At 39.9% G+C, this 22,169-nt stretch overlaps 1 protein-coding gene across 8 annotated transcripts in view; it reads right to left on the reverse strand.

Annotated features, from left to right (window-relative positions):
- Positions 1 to 22,169, reverse strand: part of AOPEP (aminopeptidase O (putative)) — a 437,655-nt gene that overhangs the window by 324,917 nt on the left and 90,569 nt on the right. For all 8 annotated transcript variants that reach the window (XM_071221641.1, XM_024558404.4, XM_053925241.2 and 5 more), the window contains one exon: positions 6,414 to 6,567. In XM_071221641.1, coding sequence (XP_071077742.1) covers positions 6,414 to 6,567 — 154 coding nt within the window. The remainder of the gene's footprint in view (positions 1 to 6,413; positions 6,568 to 22,169) is intronic.

Raw genomic sequence — 22,169 nt, forward strand, 5'->3', positions numbered from 1 at the left:
AAAAAATACAACTAAGGGATGAAGAGATAGCCAACCTATCAGATGCACAGTTAAAAACTCCAGTAATCAGGATGCTCACAGAATTGGTTGAGTATGGTCACAAAATAGAGGAAAAAGTGAAGGCTATGAAAAGTGAAATAAAGGAAAATGTACAGGGAACCAACAGTGACGGGAAGGAAACCGGGACTCAAATCAACAGTTTGAACCAGAAGGAAAAAATAAACATTCGACCAGAACAAAATGAAGAATCAAGAATACAAAAAAAAATGAAGAGAGGCTTAGGAACCTCCAGGACAACTTTAAACGTTACAGCGTCTGAATCATAGGGGTGCCAGAAGGAGAAGAGGAAGAGCAAGAAATTGAAAACTTATTTGAACAAATCAAGAAGGAGAACTTCCCCAATCTGGCAAAGGAAATAGACTTCTAGGCAGTCCAAGAAACTCAGAGTCCCAAAGAAGTTGGACCCAAGGAAGCACACACCAAGGCACATCGTCATTACATCACCCAAGATTCAAGAGGAGAGAATTTTAAAAGCAGCAAGAGAAAAGGAGTTCCCATAAGACTGTTAGCCGATTTCTCAAAAGAGACCTTACAGGCAAGAAGGGACTAGAAGGAAGTACTCCAAGTCATGAAAGGTAAGGACCTACATCCAAGATGACTCTATCCAGGAAAGCTATCATTTAGAATGGAAGGGCAGATAAAATGCTTCCCAGATAAGGTCAAGTTCAAGGAGTTCATCATCACCAAGCCATTATTATATGAAATGTTAAAGGGACTTATCTAAGGAGATCACAAAGAAGGAGATCCTAAAGAAGGAGATCAAAAACATGAACTAAAATGACAACAAATTCACAACTATCAACAACTGAACCTAAAAAAAAACAAAAACAAAAACAAACTTAGCAAACCACCAGAACAGGAACAGAATCACAGAAATGCAGATCACATGGAGGGTTATCAGTGGGTAAGGGGAGGAGGGGAATGGGGGAAAAGGCACAGGGAGTAAGTAGCATAAATTGTAGGTAGAAAATAGGCAGAGGGAGGTAAAGAATATTAAGGAAATGTAGAAACCAAACAACTTATATGTACGACCCATGGACATGAACTAAGGGGGTGGGGGAATTCAGTTGGGAGCGGGTGTGCAGAGCAGAGGGTAATAAAGGGGAGAAAATGGGACAGCTGTAATAGCATAATCAATAAAATAATTTTAAAAAACAAACAAAAAACTTAAAGTGGTTTCCAAGGTTTCTCATGGCACTGTAATTCTATGACCACTTACCACAAGAGCCCCTCTTCATACAACAGCCATGTTCCTGAAGTGGCGAGGGAATACTTTTATAAAGTCATGCCTAGTCTTCCCCAGAACCACTATTAACTCGAAGATGCTCTATCTTTCCTTCAGACTAACCTTCAATTACAAATCACTGTGTATGTACCTGCTCCAATGTACTCTCAATATCATCAACAAACGAAGAACTTGAAATAGCTGTTCCTTATGCCCAGACTTGTTATCAGAGTAAACATTTCAATAGTTATGGTAATAATTATATTTAATTATTAATTATTAATAATCTATAATACTAATGGTAAGAGTAATAAACACAAATAACTCCTACCACAACTGCTACTTATAGTCATTTAACACTTACTATGTGCTGTGCACTGTTCTAAATAATTTATATACATTTTCCCAATTAATGCACACATTCCTAGAATAACAGCTACTTATCACACCGCAAGTCGTCATAACCTCCTCCCTCCAGACTCTCCTTCTCCTATAGTCTATTTTTTGGACTATAAGACGCACCTAAGTTTTAGAGAAGGAAAATAGGGGGAAAAAACCCTGCTCCACCACCGCTCCCCACCCTCAGCGAGCCAGGTAAGCTACATTCGGACTATAAGATGCACCCCCATTTTCCTTCCAAATTTGGGGGGTGGGGTGGAGTCTTATAGTCAGAAAAATATGGTACTACATTATGCTTCTTAAGTAAATTTGGAATCTGGAGTTTTCCTCAGCTGCCCTGTGGTTCTCCAGTTTCCTGTTCCTCCTTGTCAATATTGCCTATTAATATTACTGAGTGGGAAGAAGGGTGGCTGGTAAATGATCCAAACCAGGCCATTGGTCCCCTCATACAAGAGGTCTCTCCAAGGAATGACTGTGTTTTACTCAGAACCTCAAAAGGTTCTCCTTCAGCCATCCTCTTGTTTCAAGGCAGGGGTATACTGAAACCACCTCACACAAATGCTTCTCTGTCTTAGGTTCAAAAGAAATCACTGGAAAGTCTCCCCAGGGAATGCATATTCTTTTCCACAACCCCTTCCTTGGTTCATGTGAAAACTCAGTAAAGATTTCCTGCATTCTTGCTCTATTCAAGGCGCTCCACAGGGAGCTGCCATGTACATGTATCTGAATAAATCTCTGACCCTACCTCTGAGGAATTTACAGTTTTGTTAGGAGAAAGTTTTTAATTCTGATTAATTTAGGTTTACACAATTTATTAACATTTTAGCTAGCAGAACAGATGCTTCCTAAAAATCACAAGTGTTCAAACTGCTACCACCAGCCCCCAAATGCATTGCTGACAATGTCGTCAACATAAATGATGATATAGTAGTGTCTGAAAGTCAGATGTGTTTTTCTCAGGCATTCGGTACATTACAAAGCAAGATAAGATAGTTGCAACATGAGACAGAGAGCTGAAATACTCTGGAGGAGCAAGGGCTGGACAAATCAAACCAAGCCAGAAAGATATGGAAAGGCTCCTCTCAAAGTGAAGTGAAGGGTATTCTGGACATTGGAATGTTTTCCTATGAATTGTATCTACCATTCCTTCTTTTCTAGACTTTCAAATAGATAGAAACAGGGTCTCATGCTCCAAAGTCCAACTTTTCATCAACTTTGCGTCCCCTACTACGTCTGTTTTTTAGGGTTAGCACCCTCAGTACCTCTCCCATGCTTCTCCATGTTCCATGCTGCCTGTTTTCCATGCTTTTAATCATTTTTACTGAGTTCCTCTGGACTTTATCCAAGCATCCTGCTTAAACTGCATGGCCCCAAAGTGAAGACAATGATTTAACAAAGACCTCAAGAGATTAAACATAATACAAAGATTCCCCTGTGGCTGGAGAAGGTTATACTGCAGCCAAATAAAATTAATAAACTTTCAACAGTTTATCTCAGTGCCCTGTAATTAATGTATTTACTAAAATGCTCACCCAGAGTGGGCTGGAAATACGTGGAACTGGAGCTGGATGAAGGACTGTTCTTCCTATAACTTGGCCCACATAAACGGTGATCAAAAGTTCAGTGACCAATACTTTGGCCAAATTTCTGGGGCCCAGATGAACACATTAGGCAAATGAAAGCCTGTGGCATATACGGCCTCTGTAAACATTACATTTACATGAATTGAACTAGTGGTCTTAGGAAGGTTTGAAGTAGAAAGGGGGGGTGGGAAAGGCAAGGGGACCAGATGTGAACATAACCAAAAGCACCACTGCACTTGGCACTTCAGAGCATCTTTGTTGGCAAACTAAGTGTGGAGCCAGAGATTTAATGGATAAAAACACAAAGCCACCCTCTGATGACTAAAGACAGTACACTTGAAGTACGGAGCTGGGGAAGGATTAAACAAATGTAAGCTATTATTTTATCAGCAGTACATTTCTGATGGACAAGCACAGTGATAAATGAAGGGAAAACTTAGTCATAGCATGTCGGACATGGAAAGGAGTGTGGGAGGAACTCCACCACCCCCAGGCCTCACATTTCCCTACGAGGACATTCCCTGCCTGCAGTGGCACCCTTCACTCTCACCCTTCACAATCAGATCTCTCTGATCTGATTGGCTGGGTCACTCTGGACTTTCTCTTTTCAAATCTGCTTGCCCACAGAGGGGGTGCTTTTGGCTGTTAGGCAGGCTGTGTGCATCTCTGTTGTGGAGGTTAGCAGTGGTACAGCTGGGTGGGGAAGTTTGTCTAAATTGGAAATGGAGTATTAGAAAGCCAATTAACACTGTATGCCTGAACATTCCCTTGATCCAGCTTCTGTCAATAATAAAACCTTTCTTTCATTCTCCTTCTGTTTCTCAATTGGTTCTGAACTCAGGCGGACAACGGAGGAGTTCTATTTACCCCCTCCCATAAACTCTAACAGGGATTCAGATATCCTACCCCCCACAATCCCCACTTCATTCGGCCATGTCCTCCTCCTTCACAATTATGGATGCAGAAAAGTAAATAGCCATTTCAGCTGCCTGTGGGCAGCAGAGAGAGCATATAGAAAATGATTGCTGCCCACTCCCCTGCCTTAGATCCCTGCAAATATGGCTACAGAGACAAAATAACAAATTTCTTTCTTTTCCTTCCCCTAGCCTTCCTAAGGCACATATTTTCCAACTGCATACCTCTTCTAACAGTAAGTCAGCCCTGAGGCTGTAGATGAAGAGCAGTGTTGCTTCGCCATGAAGAATTTGAGAAACACCCCCGGCCCCCGAGCCTCCCATCCTGACCCCTAGCAAACTCTTTATTCTGCAGAGAAGGAAAGTATGGCTTTGCCCAAAGAAACATCCCCAGTCAATGGGGATGGCACTTTCAGGCTCAGAGGAAATGCTCTCTATTTCTGTTTGCTGTTACAACATGGCACATTCCAATCAATAATAGTGACTTAATCACGTCATTGACTCTCCAGGTGAGAAGATGGATCAGACTCCAGGTGAGGCATGGATATAATGTACAGTTTTTAAAAGTCCCCAGAAAAGATTCTAAATCACCTCTCCAGGGAGTTGAACCCAGATGTGAATCCAGGTTTTGTAACTGAGTAGGGACATGAATGTGAACATGCTGCCGTTTGAAGTCTCAATATCTTTAAAAATAGAATTAATAAATCCTATCTACCATACAAGTTTATCCTCAGAACTAAGTGAGATGACATGTAGACCAAGACTTTCCCTAACTTCAAACATTCGATGATTTCTGTATACAAGTTAAGATAGGCTAGGATATGCTGTAATAACAAACATCCCCATTATTTCAGTGGCTTAACCCAGAAAAGTTTATTTCTCATTCATACCAAGTCCACTGTAGATCAAAGTGATTCTCCGGGGCACCTGCCCTCCCTAATTAGAAATTTAGGGGCTGCCTAGATTTTCAAAATGATGCCTACTGTGTGATCTCAGTGACAGGGAAAGAGAGCACTAGAGGGTCTCACAAGCAATTAAATATTCCCATTTGAAAGTAACATATGTCACTTCTGTCTACAATTCTCTTCTTCCCTTGAGAGTGTATAAGTATAATCCTATAGGCAATCTATGATACTCTATATAGCTCAGAGAATATGGTCCAAAATAGGTAACTTACTGAGCAAGAAGTGGAAATTACCTTCCTTCCTCCAAAAAGCAAAATGCAGGCAATAAGACATGCCCGTCATAAGAGAGCACTTGATGGCTTTATCTTCTAACCACACCAACCACTATAGTCTGTGCAGTAAGAGCAACAGTAACATAGCAAAACAACCAACGCAAAAAAAATTTGTACTATGAGCACATATCTTAGTTGGATTTCCAGGATGAACAAACCATCTATCCCCTGACTTTGGGCATTCTCCACCAGAAGGTACTAGCTTAGTGACTACCTGTAAATAGGAAAAATGATTAAACTGAGCTGGGTGTAAAAGCCCTAGAAGGAAGCATGATGTCATACTGCACGATCAACACACTGCTGCACCTATTATCTGCATTCTCCTTCTTCCCTTTGACTCTCAAAGCTAGAACAGTTAGTTGAACATCTAATGGCCTATACTAATTTAAAAAATTTTTAAACTGATTTCCTCTAATCAGCTCTGAAAAGAAGGAATTGCTACTGAAGTTAACAGAGTCCTGACTAAGCAGGATTCTCAAAACCCAATAAGCCTTGTGACAGCTTCCATGTGTCCTGTGCTCCTAAGGAGGCTGACCTCCCCCATAGCCCTTATAAAGACACTGCTAGCAGCAGTCACTGGAACCAAAACAGCACAGTGGACTACAAAAGAATCCATCAGATAAGCAACTTCTTTTTATTAAGTTGTGTTTTTGATCAAATAAGCACTGAAATCCAAAGTTAAAAGGTATAGAAAGAGGGAAAAGTATTAAAGCTGAAGATTCTGTTGACTTAACCAAATACACAAAAATATTTCACCTGACTTCATAGAGGATTTCATATATACTTATTTTTTTCTTGTTCTTTCTGCATAAACAGTATGCCCACGTTTTGGCCTCTCAACTCTCTTTCCCTCCCACTAGGGCTTTTCCTGCTTTGATTAGTCATAGTTTGGTTTAGTTTCTCAGCAGGGATGACTCACATTCCCAGCACTTGGAATAAATGCATCATTCTACTCTCCCAAGTGTTTGTTTTTCAGCAAGTTCCCAAATACAAACCTGAAGTCAGCCTCAGAAGGTGAGAAGGATCTCTCTGCTGCCAGATCATTTGATGAGCAGGTCTCTGGCTTCATTTCTGTCCAGGATCCCACTGCAATTGTGAAGGTGGAGGCTGGCATTGGCATGGTTACATAGTAATGCCAGCTTAAGCTCCCTATAAGCAGAAAGAGAAAAATCTAATGAGGCCAATGTATGGTTCTGGACCTTACTTGTATTTTTTTCTCTTTAGGCACTTAAAGAACTTGTGTCCTAAGATGGTATGAGCCAGTTCTTGGAGGTGGGTCATGTCAACTGAAGGCACATTATTCCAGGTTTCAGGGGAAGCATAAGAGAGATGACAGTTTCAGGGCAGCCAGGGAGGTTTGGATCTGTTCCAGGGATCAGTTTGAAGCCCTTCAAGTGAGGCTATAAATAACTGGTGGCGGTTGAGGCGGTCACTAATAGCTGCAAACACATAAAAGTATAGGTTGTATGCTGCTATAGAAACAAAAATATGTCTCATTCATCCTTATTGCTTAGCACAGTACATGGCATAAAAAAAGAAAAAAGACGCTCATTTCAATGAACAAATGAATGAATGGATAGACGGATGAATGAACAAATGAATTACCACTTCTATTCTGCTATTTTGTCTAAATCAAGTCCATCTAAAATGGATATAGTAGAATACAATGAGACTAAAGAAGGGAGACACCTGGGTTTTAGTACCAACTCTGAAAATACAATAATTAATTGTAGAAGTTCAGGTCTTATATCCCTATCCTTTTTATCTGTTAATATATTGGGCTGATCCCCCCTTCCTCATTGAGCAAATGAAAAACAGGCCTGGAGAGGGTCAGAGTTTCCATGACCCAGAGCCAGAGCACCCAGTGGACAGCTTCAGGCTATGTTGAAGCATCATCACCCAGCCACCTCCATGAATGACACAAAGGGCGGACTTAGTGGGCACCAGAACCCCGCTGAAATAAGTCCTGCTCTGAGGGGCATGCCCCTGCACAGCTGATCCTCCACAATGGTCCAAGGTTGGTGGTCACAGCTAGTCCTTGAAGCTGACTAGCCTGGGCAAATCATTCCCATTGACATGCCAACAGCAATCAAAGCTCAACTATAACAGAAGGGTGTACACAGTATACAGAAGGGGTACATCTCCAGTGCTCAGCTTGGGTGATCGGGGATGCTGTGCCACTGAACCCTACAGGACACCTATCTCATTAGGCCACTCTACCAAGCTTGGGAGACATAGCAGCTCCACCTAATACATAGAAACAAACACAGGGAGTTTGTCAAAATGAAGGGACAAAGAAACATATCCCAAAAGAAAGAACAGAATAAAACTCCAGAAAAACAACTAAACAAAATGGAGACAAGCAATCTACTAGATGCACGGTTCAAAACACTGGTTATAAGGATGCTCAATAAACATCAACAGCATAAAAAAGGACCAGTCAAAAATGAAGGATACGCTAACTGAAATGAAGAATAATTTACAGGGAACCAACAGTAGAGTAGATGAAGGCAAGAATCAAATCAGCAAATTGGCATACAAAGAAGCAAAACACAATCAATCAGAACAGCAAAAAGAGAAAAGAATACAACAAAATGATGATAGTGTAAGGAGCCTCTGGGACAACTTCAACTATACCAACATTCACATCATGGGGGTGCTGGAAGGAGAAGAGAGAGAACAAGAACTTGAATACCTATTTGAAAAAATAATGACAGAAAACTTCCCTAATCTGGTGAAGGAAATAGACATATGAGTCCAGGAAGTGCAGAGAGTCCCAAACCAGATGGACACAAAGAGGCCCATACCAAGACACATCATAACTAAAATGCCAAAGGTTGAAGTCAAAAAGAACTTTAAAAGCAGCAAGAGAAAAGCAGTTAGTTATCTATAAGGGAGTTCCCATAAGACCGTCAGCTGATTTCTCAACAGAAACTTTGCAGGCCAGAAGGGATTGGCAAGAAATATTCAGTGATGAAAAGCTAGGACCTACAACCAAGATTACTACCTTTCAAAGCTATCATTTAGAATTAAAGTACAGATAAAGAGCTTCCCATATAAGAAAAAGCTAAAGGAGTTCATCACCATCAAACCAGTATTATATGAAATGTTAAAGGGCCTTCTTTAAGAAGAAGAAGACAAAAAGGTAAAAAATATTAACAACGGAATGGCAAAAAATACATATCTATCAATAAATGAATCTAAAAAGCAAAGTAAATGAACAAACAGAACAGAAACAGACTCATGGATACAGAGAACATTTTTACAGTTGCCAGATTGGGGGGCAGGTTAGGCAATAAAGGTGAAGGGATTAAGAAGTACAAATTGGTTGTTACAGAATAGTCATGGGGATGCAAAATACAGCATAGGAAATGTAGACAATGATATTCTAATAACTATGTGTGGTGTCAGATGGATGAGAGATTTATCAGGATGATCACTTAGTAAGTTATGTAATGTCTAATCACTGGGGTGTACACCTGAAACTAATATAATAATGTATGTCAACTGTAATTGAAAAATAAAAATGATTTAAAATAATAATAAAAAAAGAAGAGGTAACTGTTGACAGGGATGTGGAGAAAAGGAAACCCTTGTACACTGTTGGTGGGAATGTAAATTGGTACAGCCACTATGGAAAACAGTATGGAGGTTTCTCAAAAAATTTAAAAGTAGGACTACCATATGATCCAGCAATTCCACTTATGGGTATTTATCCAAAGGAAATGAAATCACTATATCAAAGAGATATCTGCACTCTCGTGTTCACTGCAGCATTGTTTTCAATGACCAAGGCAAGGAAACAACGTAAGTGTCCACTGTGTAATGAATGGATAAAGAAAATGTGATGTATATTAATGGAATATTATTCAGACATAAAAAAGGAAATCCTGATATTTGTGACAACACAGATGGACCTTGAGAGCATTATGTTAAATGAAATAAGTCAAAGAAAGACAAATACTGTACGAGATCTCATTATATGTGAAATCTAAAAAAACAAACTCAATAGAAACAGAGAGTAGATTGATGACTGACAGGAACAGGGGTTTCAGAGGAAATTGAGGAGAAATGAGTGATGGTAGTCAAAGGATAGATACTTCTTAGTCATAAGAAAATAAGTCCTAAGGATGTAATGTACAGCAAAGTGACTGTTAACAATACTGTATTGTATATAGTTAACAATACTGTATTCTATATTTTAAAGTTGCCAAGAGAGTAGACCTTCAGAGTTCTCATCACGCACAATAAAACCATGTGAGGTGATGAGTGTGTTAATTAACCTTATTGTGGTAACACTATTTCTTAATACACAGCATCCAGCAGAAGTAGTGCTTACTTGAGTGTAGTTGATAAGGTAATAATATGGGAATAATAATTTATAGTTTTAATTGAACATTTCACCTAAAGTGTCATATGGTGTACTTGAGTATGATATTGTTATATTACAGAATTACATGCTTATGATTTTGTAATAAAAAAGGAGTGTTATTTGTGCCAGATCCTGTATACGTATATCAAATCATCACATTGTATACCTTAAACTTACACGATGTTAGGTGTTAATTATACCTCAATCAATCTAGGGAGGAGGGAGAACGAAACACTATGTGCAATAGACTTTCTCCCTACATTCTATATTAAATTTTTGACCTGATTTTTTTTCTTTTTCTTTTTCTTTTTTTTTTTTTTGCTGCCTCTCTGGTTCATGTACCATCCACCTAGCACACTGAGAAGATGAGACTTTTTGGAAACAGCAGGAACAGAAACTGCTTTGAATAAATACTGCTAATGGAATAAGAGGTATCTGTTAGATGCCTGCACAAGGTCATAGAGAAGCCTCACAGGGTGCCCAATTACATCGTGTCCCAGCTCCTTTATCAGAATGTCTGTACACTCAAGGTGATATGGGGAGGGCAATGGAGGCTGTAAATGGATGTGGCAGGGGAGAGGAATGAGATTAGCAGTTAAAAAGTCAGAAACCTTAAATGACCTGGAGTTTGGGAGTAAGATAGCAAAAGTGTTAACAGAATGAGTCAAATCCAGCAAGAATATTTTAAAACTGTCATTGCTCCTTTACAGTTTTTTCTGAAGATAAGTAATGGGGGAAAAGGGATTTTTTTTGGGGGGGAGGGCATATATTGAAAACATCACCCAAACCCATATTTTAAATGTTCAAAATTATTTTCTCCTATGTAGCCCTTAAGATTTTTAATTTTTTGATTCCTAAAGTTCCTCTACTTAGTGGAGCTCATGGGGAATAAACTGTTTCACACTTCAAGCTTTTAAAGCAAAATGTTTTTTAGAATACCAAGTGACAGTCAAATAGGGGCAAGATCAATAGGCTAGCCAAATAAGAACCAGCCAGGAGCTCACTTCCCATAGACCCTGGCTGGACTCTGTGAAAGTTTCTCAAAGGTGTTCAGCCCTGGGCTTCTTGCCCAACCCTGGGTGAATGCTGAAGCCAATGCTGTGACAACTGCCTGCTTCCAGTGCTTTGGCAGGGTAGGGGTTACTAGTTCACTACTATTAGGGCATATCTAGTATCCTGATGGGGTAGAAAAATGGCTTTTGAGTTGTCTGTTAATGGATTATTCCACTGCGTCCCATCTTGCACGAAGACTACCCAAAGCCACAGAGAATACCTGATCTCATCTTCAAACCAGAATGCAAAAAATGCAAAATAACAAGGTAGAAATACTGCCCCAGAATGCAGAGCATACATTCATTCCAAAGACAAAGAGAGATAATTTCTGAATTGTCTATTGTTTGGGATAAGCCTACCTTGCAAAGAGAATTGATGAAGAGCATACTTATTTTTAGTGCCTATTAATTTAGTTCCAGCTCTGGAATCTGACTACTGGAGTTCAACTGCCTGCTCCACACTTACCAGTTTAGACATATTACTTAATCTCTCAATTCGTCAGTTTCCTCATCTATAATAAGGGAATGATCACAGTATCTACCTCATAGGATTATGTGAAGATTAGGGTAGATAATATGCATAGAAATCACTAAGGCATAGTAATTGGCACATAGTAAGTGCTGAAGAAATCTTAACTACTGTTGTCTTTACAGCTGCCTCCCCCTGTTGCTTAGGCTGACTCTCCGGAGGCAGAGACAAAAAATGTTGAAGGTATGGCTGCCACATGTGCACTGAAGCCTATGGCCTGATGAGGCCCACATATGGGGTTTAAGTTTGAACGGCATTAAAACTAGTACACACAAAGCAATCCATTTAAAGGAGAATGACAGCCCAAAAGGGGGCATGCTGCATGACTTCATATAGAATGGGCCATTTGGAGACTATTTAAATAGTGTTTACTTTAAATGAGCCATCCTCAATGAAACAGACAGTGAATGCCTTCATTTTCCTTTTTGATTTAATCTACTTTCCCTAGACTCCCTTGCTATACCAGCTGCAAAACAAAGAGAACACACTGTACTTGAATTAACCCAGAGTTTTTCCTCTGCAGAGGCTAGAAGCCCATCACACCACTGGATGATTTCAGGGCCAGGCCTGGAATCATTAGCAAGAGGAGCAGGGAGTGGAGGGGTGAGGGCAATAGGAAGGGGCCCAGAGGAAGTGGCGCTCCCAAACAGTGCAGGCCTGGGCAGCCACCCAGCTAGCCTCCCTCTGCTTCTTCAGGAAGTTCCCAAGCACCTCAATGATGCATTTTCAAACTGGAACTTATTTAGGGGGTGAAATTCTTAGATTTCAACTGTCTCACTGGTAAGACAGAGATATCATATCAGAAATTGTCCTTATAATCACATTGGCAGCTGCTACAAGATCCAAAGAGACATTTTCATCTCTGAAATAGGACTGAAATTTTCCTTACAGATAATAGTTTTTTGTAGGTATGGTAAATATTTGATATGGGTCACTTTTCTTTTTTTTCTTTTTTTAAAAATTATTTATTGATTATGCTATTACAGTTGTCCCATTCCCCCCCCCTCCACTCCATCCTGCCCACCCCGTCCCTCCCAAATTCCCCCCCTATAGTTCATGTCCATGGGTCATACTTATAAGTTCTTTGGCTTCTACATTTCCTACACTATTCTTACCCTCCCCCTGTCTATTTTCTACTTATCATCTATGCTACTTATTCTCTGTACCTTCCCCCCCCCCCATTCCCCTATTGAAAACCCTCCATGTGATCTCCATCTCTATGGTTCTGTTCCTGTTCTAGTTGTTTGCCTAGTTTGCTCTTGTTTTTGTTTTAGGTGTGGTCGTTAATAACTGTGAGTTTGCTCTCATTTTTACTGTTCCTATTTTTTATCTTCTTTTTCTTAGGTAACTTTAACATGTTACCTAAGAAATGTTAACCCTTTAACATTTCATATAATAAGGGCTTGGTGAGGATGAACTTCTTTAACTTGACCTTACCTGAGAAGCACTTTATCTTCCCTTCCATTCTAAATGATAGCTTTGCTGGATACAGTAATCTTGGATGTAGGTCCTTGCGTTTAATCTTGGGTAATGTAATTATGATGTGCCTTGGTGTGTTCCTCCTTGGGTCCAGCTTCTTTGGGACTCTCTGAGCTTCCTGGACTTCCTGGAAGTCTATTTCCTTTGCCGGACTGGGGAAGTTCTCCTTCATTATTTATTCAAATAAATTTTCAATTTCTTGTTCTTCCTCTTCTCCTTCTGGCACCCCTATAATTTGGGTGTTGGAACGTTTCAAGATGTCCTGGAGGTTCCTAAACCTCTCCTCATTTTTCCAAATTCTTGTTTCTTCATTCTTTTCTGGTTGGATGTTTCTTTCTTCCTTCTGGTCCACACCCTTGATTTGAGTCCCAGTTTCCTTCGCATCACTATTGGTTCCCTGTACATTTTCCTTTGTTTCTCTTGGCATAGGCTTCATTTTTTCATCTGTTTTTCGAACAGATTCAACCAATTCTGTGAGCGTCTTGATAACCAGTGTTTTGAACTGTGCATCCGATAGGTTGGCTATCTCTTCCTCGCTTAGTTGTATTTTTTCTGGAGCTTTGAAGTGTTCTGTCATTTGGGCCTTTTTTTTTTTTTTTTGTCTTGGTGTGCCTGTTACATAGTAAGGAGTGGAGCCTTAGGTGTTTACCAGGGCGGGGCAACCCATGTCACTGTGACGCTGTGTGTGGGGGAGGGGTCTGAGAGGGAATAATGCCACTTGCTCAGCTGTCTGCCCCCCGCTACCCACAATCAAATTGGGCCCTTCTGGTGCCAATTTCCAGGTGGGTAGCCTTGCATATCTTCTAGGACCCTGTGGATCTCTCCAACCAACTCTCCTGTGAGGCTGGGAGTTTCTCCCACTGCCACCTCAACCCCCACAGGTGTTTTCAATCAGAGGTTTTAGGCTTTATTTCCCTATGCTGGAACCCTGGGTTGAGTGGTCTGTCTCCCTCCCGAGTTGTTCCTCCCAGTTTATCTGTACTCGACTATGGGACCGCCCAGTCAGCAATCTGCCACCTCACCAGGTCCACCAGCCACTGCCTTGGCACATGTCCTCTCTGACCGGCTGCCTGACTGCGCCCCTCTTACCGGTCTGGATTAATGTTTCTTCTTCAACTCCTTGGTTGTTGGACTTCCATATAGTTCGATTTTCTGGCAGTTCTAATTGTTTTTTGTTTTCGAATTTGTTGGTCTTCTTCTTTTGGTTGTGTAAGGAGGCACAGTGTGTCTACCTATACTTCCATCTTGGCCCAAATTCTCCACTTGATCTTTTAAACTTTCCTACTGTAGGTTAGACAAGAGCATGAAGTATTCAGAAACACCAAATTGAGACATGCTCTTATTTACACATCATATTTCTCTACTCAATAATCCTTGCTGCTTCCCTACCTCAAGATTGTTTCTTTCTAGTTCTGGCCAACATGGAGGCGTAGGTAGAACCCCTTCACTTCCTCACACAACCAAAAGGAGGATAACAACCAATGTGAAATCAATAAACAACCAAAAGTGCCAGAAAATCAAACTGCATGGAACTCCGACAACAAAGGAATTAAAGAAAATATCAACCAGAACCACCAGTCAGGTAAGGCGGTGGACCATGCAGGCCAACTCAGAAAAACTGAGGCAACAAGGTGGACCTTGGGGGCGGGGCTAGCTGCTGAGCTGGGCAGGCTGCACAGGATGGGGCTGACTTAAGGAGACTCAGAGGTGGATGTGGGCTACAGCGGTTGCGATGGTAGGAGAAGCTCCCAGTCTCACACGAGAGTCCATTGGAAAGGGCGCTAGAGACAAGCAGGCGAGCCACACTGTTCCCTCTCTGGCCCCTCCCCCACAGGAATCACATCAGCACAGCAAAGAGGGTTGCCCCACCCTGGTGAATACCTAAGGCACCACCCCCTTACAACCTATCAGCTGCACCAAGACAAAGAAATATGGCCCAAATTTAAGAACAGAGTAAAGCCTCAGAAGGACAGCTATACAAGGAGGAGGAGATCGCCAACCTATCTGGGGAAGAATTTAAAGCCCTGGTAAGCAAAATGTTCACAGATCTGACTGAGCTTGGTCGAAAAGTGAAAAGACAAATGAAGGTTACCCAAAATGAAATAAAGCAGAATGTTCAGGGAACAATGACAGGAAGGAAACTAGGACTCAAAGCAAGGATTTGGAACAAAAGGATAAAATAAACATCCATCCAGAACAAAATGAAGAAACAAGAATTCAAAAAAGTAAAGAGACTTACAAACCTCCAGGACATCTTTAAACGTTCCAATATCCAAATTATAGGGGTGCCAGAAGGAGAAGAGGAAGAACAAAAAATTGAAAACTTATTTGAACAAATAATGAAGAAAAACTTCTCCAATCTGGCGAAGGGACTAGACTTCCAGGAAGCTGAGAGAGTCCCAAAGAAGCTGGACCCACGGAAGCACACAGTAAGGCACATCATAATTACATTACCCAAGATTCAAGATAAGGAGAGAATCTTAAAAGCGGTAAGATAAAAAGAGACAGTTACCTACAAAGGAGTGCCCATAAGACTGTCAGCTGATTTCTCAAAAGAAATCTTGCAGGCAAGAAGGGGCTGGAAAGAAGTATTCCAAATCAGGAAAGGTAAGGACCTACATCCAAGATTACTCTATCCAGCAAAACTATCATTTAGAATGGAAGGGCAGATAAAGTGCTCCCAGACAAGGTCAAATTCAAGGAGTTCATCATCACTAAGCCCTTATTATGAGAAGTGTTAAAGGGATTTATCTAAGAAAAAGAAGATCAAAAATATGAAAGTAACATGACAACAAACTTAACTATCAACAAATGAACCTAAAAGAAAAGAAAAACAATGAAAACAAAAACTAAGCAAACAACCAGAACAGGAACAGAATCAGAGAAATGGACATTACACAGAGGGATTTCAGTGGGGAGGGAGAAGGGAGGAATAGGCGGGAAAAGGTACAGGGAAGAAGAAGCATGGTTAGTAGGAATAAAGTAGATGGGGAATGATAAGAAATGGTATGGGAAACAGAGGACTCAAAGAACTTATATGTACAACCCATGGACATGAACTAAGAGGGGGGATGCTGGAGCATTGGGGGAGCATAGCAGAGGGGGGACAGAGGGGAGAAAACTGGGAAAAGTGTAATAGCATAATCAATAAATATATTTTTTTAAAAAGATTGTTTCTTTCGCTAGCCAATATTCTTAATTTCAGAACTTCCTGCCCAAATTTATTTCATATATCAAACTATTCCATTATTTTGGAACATCTTTGTATCAGAAATTAAAGATGCTTAGGAGTATTTATAGGAATGCATGTATATAGGAATACGTGTATTTGTAGGTGTATATAGACACATTATATAATGTACACAGAAACATAAAAAAAGGGAAAGCTCCCAGTTTTAGCAGCTCTTCCTTTCTGGGTTTCCTTTTCCAATGCTTGGGTCTTTTAGCCAGCCCCAGCTCTTTTCCTTTCACTGCTACTTAGATGTCAAGCCTACACATTCTGGTTTTATGAACTAGTGCCACCTTCCTGAATACCCATGGCGTGACTGTCTTTCCTTAGTTCTCCCCGCTGTTGCTCAAGGGCAGGAACTGACACCGGAACAAAGTAGAGAGAAGAACGCCCTGGGCTGGTATGCACCAGCACTGCCTAACCAGGGCCACATGCCAGGTCATGCCACTGCTTCTCAAGCACTGATGACACAAGCAAGGCTTTGGGTTTTCTTCTCTGCAACATGGTGCCACCTAAGGCACAGGAGTCCCATAAGAGAATGACCTTCAAGATCATTTCTGTGAACCAGGTAAAAGAGCGCCACCTACTGAACAGAGGACACAAGCACCTCCTTAGGTTTTGAGGTTTTTCCCTCGTGGCTAATGAATAAATAAGGGAGTACTGGCACCAGGATTGTTCTTCCAAGTCTCACCCTCCATTCTGACCTAGGACACAGTTCAAGTTCTTCTTGAACTTAAGTACAAAATGGATGGTGAAACTACACTAAATCATACCGTTCCAGATAGTCAGAGGTGCACTTTAGTACTTTACCCACATGAGAATATTCATGAATATCAAGCCTGAGATAAAAAAAAATCTACAGCAATAAGAACTGATATACACTTGCCTGCAGAAATCATCATTATCCAAAAGAAGTCATGATGACTTCCCTGTATGCCAACAATGGTAAATGCAGTGCTAGGAAGGCAAACAAGAACTAGTCAAAAGCAAGCCACAAAGAAAAGAATGACCTGACAGATTTAGAAAGGGCTAGGTATTATTTGAACCCTTATGAGAGATGAAACAGCAGAACATAGTCCTCAATCACCAGTTGCTTTCTGAAGAGCAAAGATGAAAAGGGGTACAGTATTTAATCCATACCCCTTGAAACACATGTATATGTACCAGCTCAGAATAAAGTGTCCTCAGTTCCAGAAACAAGAAGCTTTCTTTACTTTGAGTTCTCTGTGGTGAAAACACTTAATCATGACCATGCTGAAATGTCTTTAATTTACCATTTCCTTATACATAATTTCTGGTTGCATGCTGTGGGAGCAGTCTAAATAGTATTGCTCATTTTGAGCCATCAAGAGGGAGGAAAAGTTGGCTTTCAATTGCACACAGGAGGGTCTGGACCCTGAAATCTTGGCTTTTCCCTAACATTTCCCACACAAAATCAAGAGAGAAAATGTCAGAGAGCTGGTCTATTGGGCAGGCCAGAGAGTAGCATTTCGCCCAGGATGAAGTAATGTCTACAGTCTCTTACTTTTGAATAGAAAAATGAAATCAGATCCTATGTGAGGGCACATAGAGTTTTTAACACCTTTCACTTGTTCATATGCTTTTTCTTGTACATTTGGAAAGAGCTTAAATTAGTCAGTCTTGTTCATTACTTAAGGCTTCCCATGAAAAGTATAAGTGGAGTATTTCATTTTTCTAGGATGTAGAAATACACTAAATTAGACTCTGCAAAAATAAAACTAAACAAAAAAATTACCAAATGGGAAAATAAGAATGTACTACACCAATTTATTTCTTTTCAAATCTATTGCACCTGGAGAAAAGGCATAAATTCTAACCAGAGCATAGCTAAAGAAAGGACACTGCACTCACTGTTGTCACTATCAGCAGTGGTTTTAAATGCTTCTTCCATGAACATATTACTTCTGTCTGATTCCACAGAACACATTTATTTAACAAATAAGTATTATGCACCTATTATAGACAGAGCTCTGGGTCTCTGTGCTTAACAGGTTAGCTACATTTTGGCAGGGAATATGGGCCAACAATAACACATAGGCTAACATTTCTGTCTGCCCAAATGACATTATGCTGAAGAAGTTAAATAAGAAAGGAGCCAAACAAGTCAATCGAAATCTATGGCCTTGATTTAGGTCTCTTGAGAAAAAGGACAGTGGCTTCTCAGCTAATAAAATTCTTAGGATGTTTTTATCTTCTTTTTCTTAGATAAACCCCTTTAATATTTCATAATAAGGGCTTGGTGATGATGAACTCCTTTAACTTGACCTTATCTGAGAGTAAAAATGACAGCAAACTCACAGTTATTAACAACCACACCTAAAACAAAAACAAAAGCAAACAACTAGAACAGGAACAGAACCACAGAAATGGAGATCACATGAAGGGTTATCAACAGGGGAGTGGAAGGGAGAGAGGGGGGAAAGGTAAAGAGAGTAAGTAGCACAAATGGTAGGTAGAAAATAGACAGGGGGAGGGTAAGAATAGTATAGAAAATGTAGAAGCCAAAGAACATGTAAGTATGACCCATGGACATGAACTATAGGGGGGGAATGTGGGAGTGAGGGGGTGGGCAGGATGGAGTGGAGTGAAGGGGGGGAAAATGGGACAACTGTAATAGCATAATCAATAAATATATTTTTAAAAAAATTCTTATGATGGTCATCAGGCTACAGTTATCCTTCTTTTCTACAAAACAGCCAGGACGAGTGATTTCCCTCAAGCAACTAGGACTCAGAGGCCCACCTTCTGATTTCCATCCTTTGTCCATGGGCTGCTGTCACTTCTGTCCCTGTTATCTGCCTCATTTACATTATGCTGCTCCCAGGTGCTTTGCTTCTTTCAGGAAATCAGCTGATGCCTGGCAAATGTGCTAATCAGGTTGATGTGGCACTGTGATGGAAACTGAGTTGAGGGCCAGGTCTTGCCACTCGTATTTCACAGATAGCTCATCATTTTAAAGGGCATTGTGTGAAAGAGAGGATGTCCTATGAGACCAATCTACTAATCAAGAAAACATGACTTAGAAAGGAAGTAGTATCATTTTGTATCCACATACCAATTTTCTTCCAAGGAGTGCAGAGACAGAGACATTATTCCTTGCTCCGAATAACCAGTTTGGAACCGGCAGAGAGCTTTGTCAGTTCTCTTTCCTGGTTGCCCAGCCGTGGGCCACAGGAGGAACAGCAGCATTAGGTAGAGAGTTCTTGCTCTTTGTCAATGCTCCCTCAGTTTGAGTTGGTAAAGTCCGCTGTGAGATAGCATTTCAGGTGTAAGTGGTATGAACATAAGAAATTCCCAGTTAGCATATACTTTAACTCTGTGATGAATTGACAATTCTGAAAAAAGGTCCACAGATATATTCCTGGAGGTATGAAAATTTTCCACAAAAATTTTAAAGTCAATTCTTGTTTTAATTTTTATGATTATCTTCAAATAGATAGACAACTGACAGATAATTGAAGGGGTCAGAAGGCTTTGTTCTGTAAAGGGCCAGTTAGTAAATATTTTAGGCTTCGCAGGCCATATGGTGTTTAGTTCAACTCCAGCTCTGCCATTGCAGCACCAAAGTAGCCATAGACAAGGGCCCCATGTTCCAATAAAATGTTATTTCCAAAAACAGGCAGTGAGTGGGTTGGATTTGGCCAGTCGATTGCATCATCCAGGTATAACCAAGTACTGCCAAACCATCTCAGAGTTCCTACGTGCATTAGTACGTATGACAACACAGGGACATGCAGCACTGCTTTAATTATTCAGAGACAATGAGAAAAGAACATAAGGATGATGCTCTTTATGAGTACGGGCTAAATGACATCACAGCATGCCATGTAAGCCAAAGCTTTCCAGCATATGGAAGGAGAGTGGTATAGAAAAAGATCATCATGTGGCTCAAACAAAGCAATCTCCAGATAACCTTCATGGAGCTGGGAACAACACATTCACATTATGAGGGGAAATTACATTTCAACCAAATATTAATCTTCAGATTAAATTTAAATTGTTCACTTCAATTTTACTGATTTAATTGTTTGGTCTGTGCTTAAGTTATAATTTTATTTTGGCTTTATAGATATCTAAGTGTTATAAACATACAGAGTTTATATCTATTCTTAACATTTATAGTTTTAAAATGTCATTCTAATAACAAAGAATTTCAGTCAACACTGGTAAACCATGAGATATATATATATTTTTTCCTTCTAAAAATGAAAAATAATGCTCAAGTTTGAGAAACACCACTAAGCACAAGTCTTTACTTCTGAACTGCAGGGCCAAACCATGAATTAGAAAGTATGCAGGCATGGTGAGGTCAAGGTAGGGAGAGCCACACGGTATCGTGAAAGGTGTAGTCACCACAAGTAAACCTCTACAGACAGCAATGGAGGCTGGGTGTCCAGGTATCAGAGTGTGCTTGACATTGCAGTGTTTCACGTACTCAATCCATGTCAGCATGTCAGGGAACCAAGGAGAAAGGGTAGAGAAAGAGCCTGTATGAATCCAGCAGAACTTTATTAGAAAGCTGCCAGCAAGGCACCAAAGCCTGGTTAAAGAAGCTGTGTGCATCAATAACCTCTCAACTGTTGAACAGAGTGGGTTTGAGGCAGGACACATGTGGACAGTCAATGGAGCAAAGGAAATTCATAGACTTCACCCTGTCTGTTGGTATATACCAGCAAGAAAGCCATGAGCACTATGGGGAAGAAAAATAAGGTAAAAGAAAATATCATCCTAAGGACTTAGAGGAAGAACAGCCTCAGCAATTAATTTACTATAGAAACCAAAACCAGTTTAGGAAACTGGCATTCCCATTATGATACAAGAACATATAACTTCTACGAAAAAATAGTAAAAAGTATGAGAAGACAACAGACTGAAACAATATAACAGTAAGTTCAAGAGATAACAAAGAAATAGATCAAAAAGATAAGAAAGATTGTAAAGAAACTTAAATAACAATTTAAATCTATAATGGAATTAGTAAAGAACAAAATGTTTCTTGAAAATCAGTGGTATAGAGTGTGAATAAAAAATGAAAGGGCAAGGCTGGGAGAATATATTTGCAATATATGTATCTGATAAAAGGCTTATACCTAGAATATACAAAGCATTCTTACAACCTGATAATAAAACAACCAAAAACCCAACATTAAATAAATGGGCAAATGATTTAAGAGATGCTTTTCAAAGGAAGATATAAGAATGAACAGTAAATATGAAAAGTTCCTCACCATCATTAGTCATCAGACAAATGCAAATTAAAACCACAACAAGATAGTATTTTATACCCTGTTGGAAGGCTAAAATTGAAAGATTTGACAACACCAGTGTTTGCAAGGATGCACAACAATGGAACTCTCATATATTGCTGACTATAATCACTTTGGAAGTAGTTTGGAAGATACTTACAAGCTTAACATAAACTTATATGATCCAGCAATTCCACTCTTAGGTATTTACCCAAGAGAAACGAAAACCTACATATCCTCAAAAAGACTTGCACAGGAATGTTCACAGCATTATTTATCATAATGTCTAAAAACAATTCAAATGTCTGTCAACAGGTAAGAGGATAAACGAACTGTGGTTTATTCACATTAATGGATTACTATTTACCAATTTTAAAAAATAATAAACTAGTGACACCCACAACAATATGGATGTATCTCACAAACTTGCTGAGCAAAAGGAGCCAGACACAAAAAAGTACACATGGAATGACTCCATTTATGGGAATCTTTAGCAGAGGCAAAACTAATCTATAAATATGGAAACTGGAACAGGAGTTGACAGAAGTGGGGTCAGGGAGGAATGACTTAAGTAGAGATGGCAAAGGCACAAGGGGCGTCCTAGGGTAAAGGAAATGTTCTACATCTTCATAGGGGTGCTGATTAATTCAATATGTGTATTCGTCAAACTTTATTGAACAAGGTTTAAACTGTATGCATTTTACTACATGTAAATTACACTTTAATAAAGTTGAATAAAAGCAATGGTACCCACATCTAGCTTCTTTCTAGAAAAGTGAATTACATAAATTAAAACAGTTCTATGAGCCTTTAGTCAGGAAAA

The sequence above is a fragment of the Desmodus rotundus genome, chromosome 1 (assembly GCF_022682495.2).
Source record: "Desmodus rotundus isolate HL8 chromosome 1, HLdesRot8A.1, whole genome shotgun sequence".
NCBI lineage: Eukaryota > Metazoa > Chordata > Mammalia > Chiroptera > Phyllostomidae > Desmodus > Desmodus rotundus.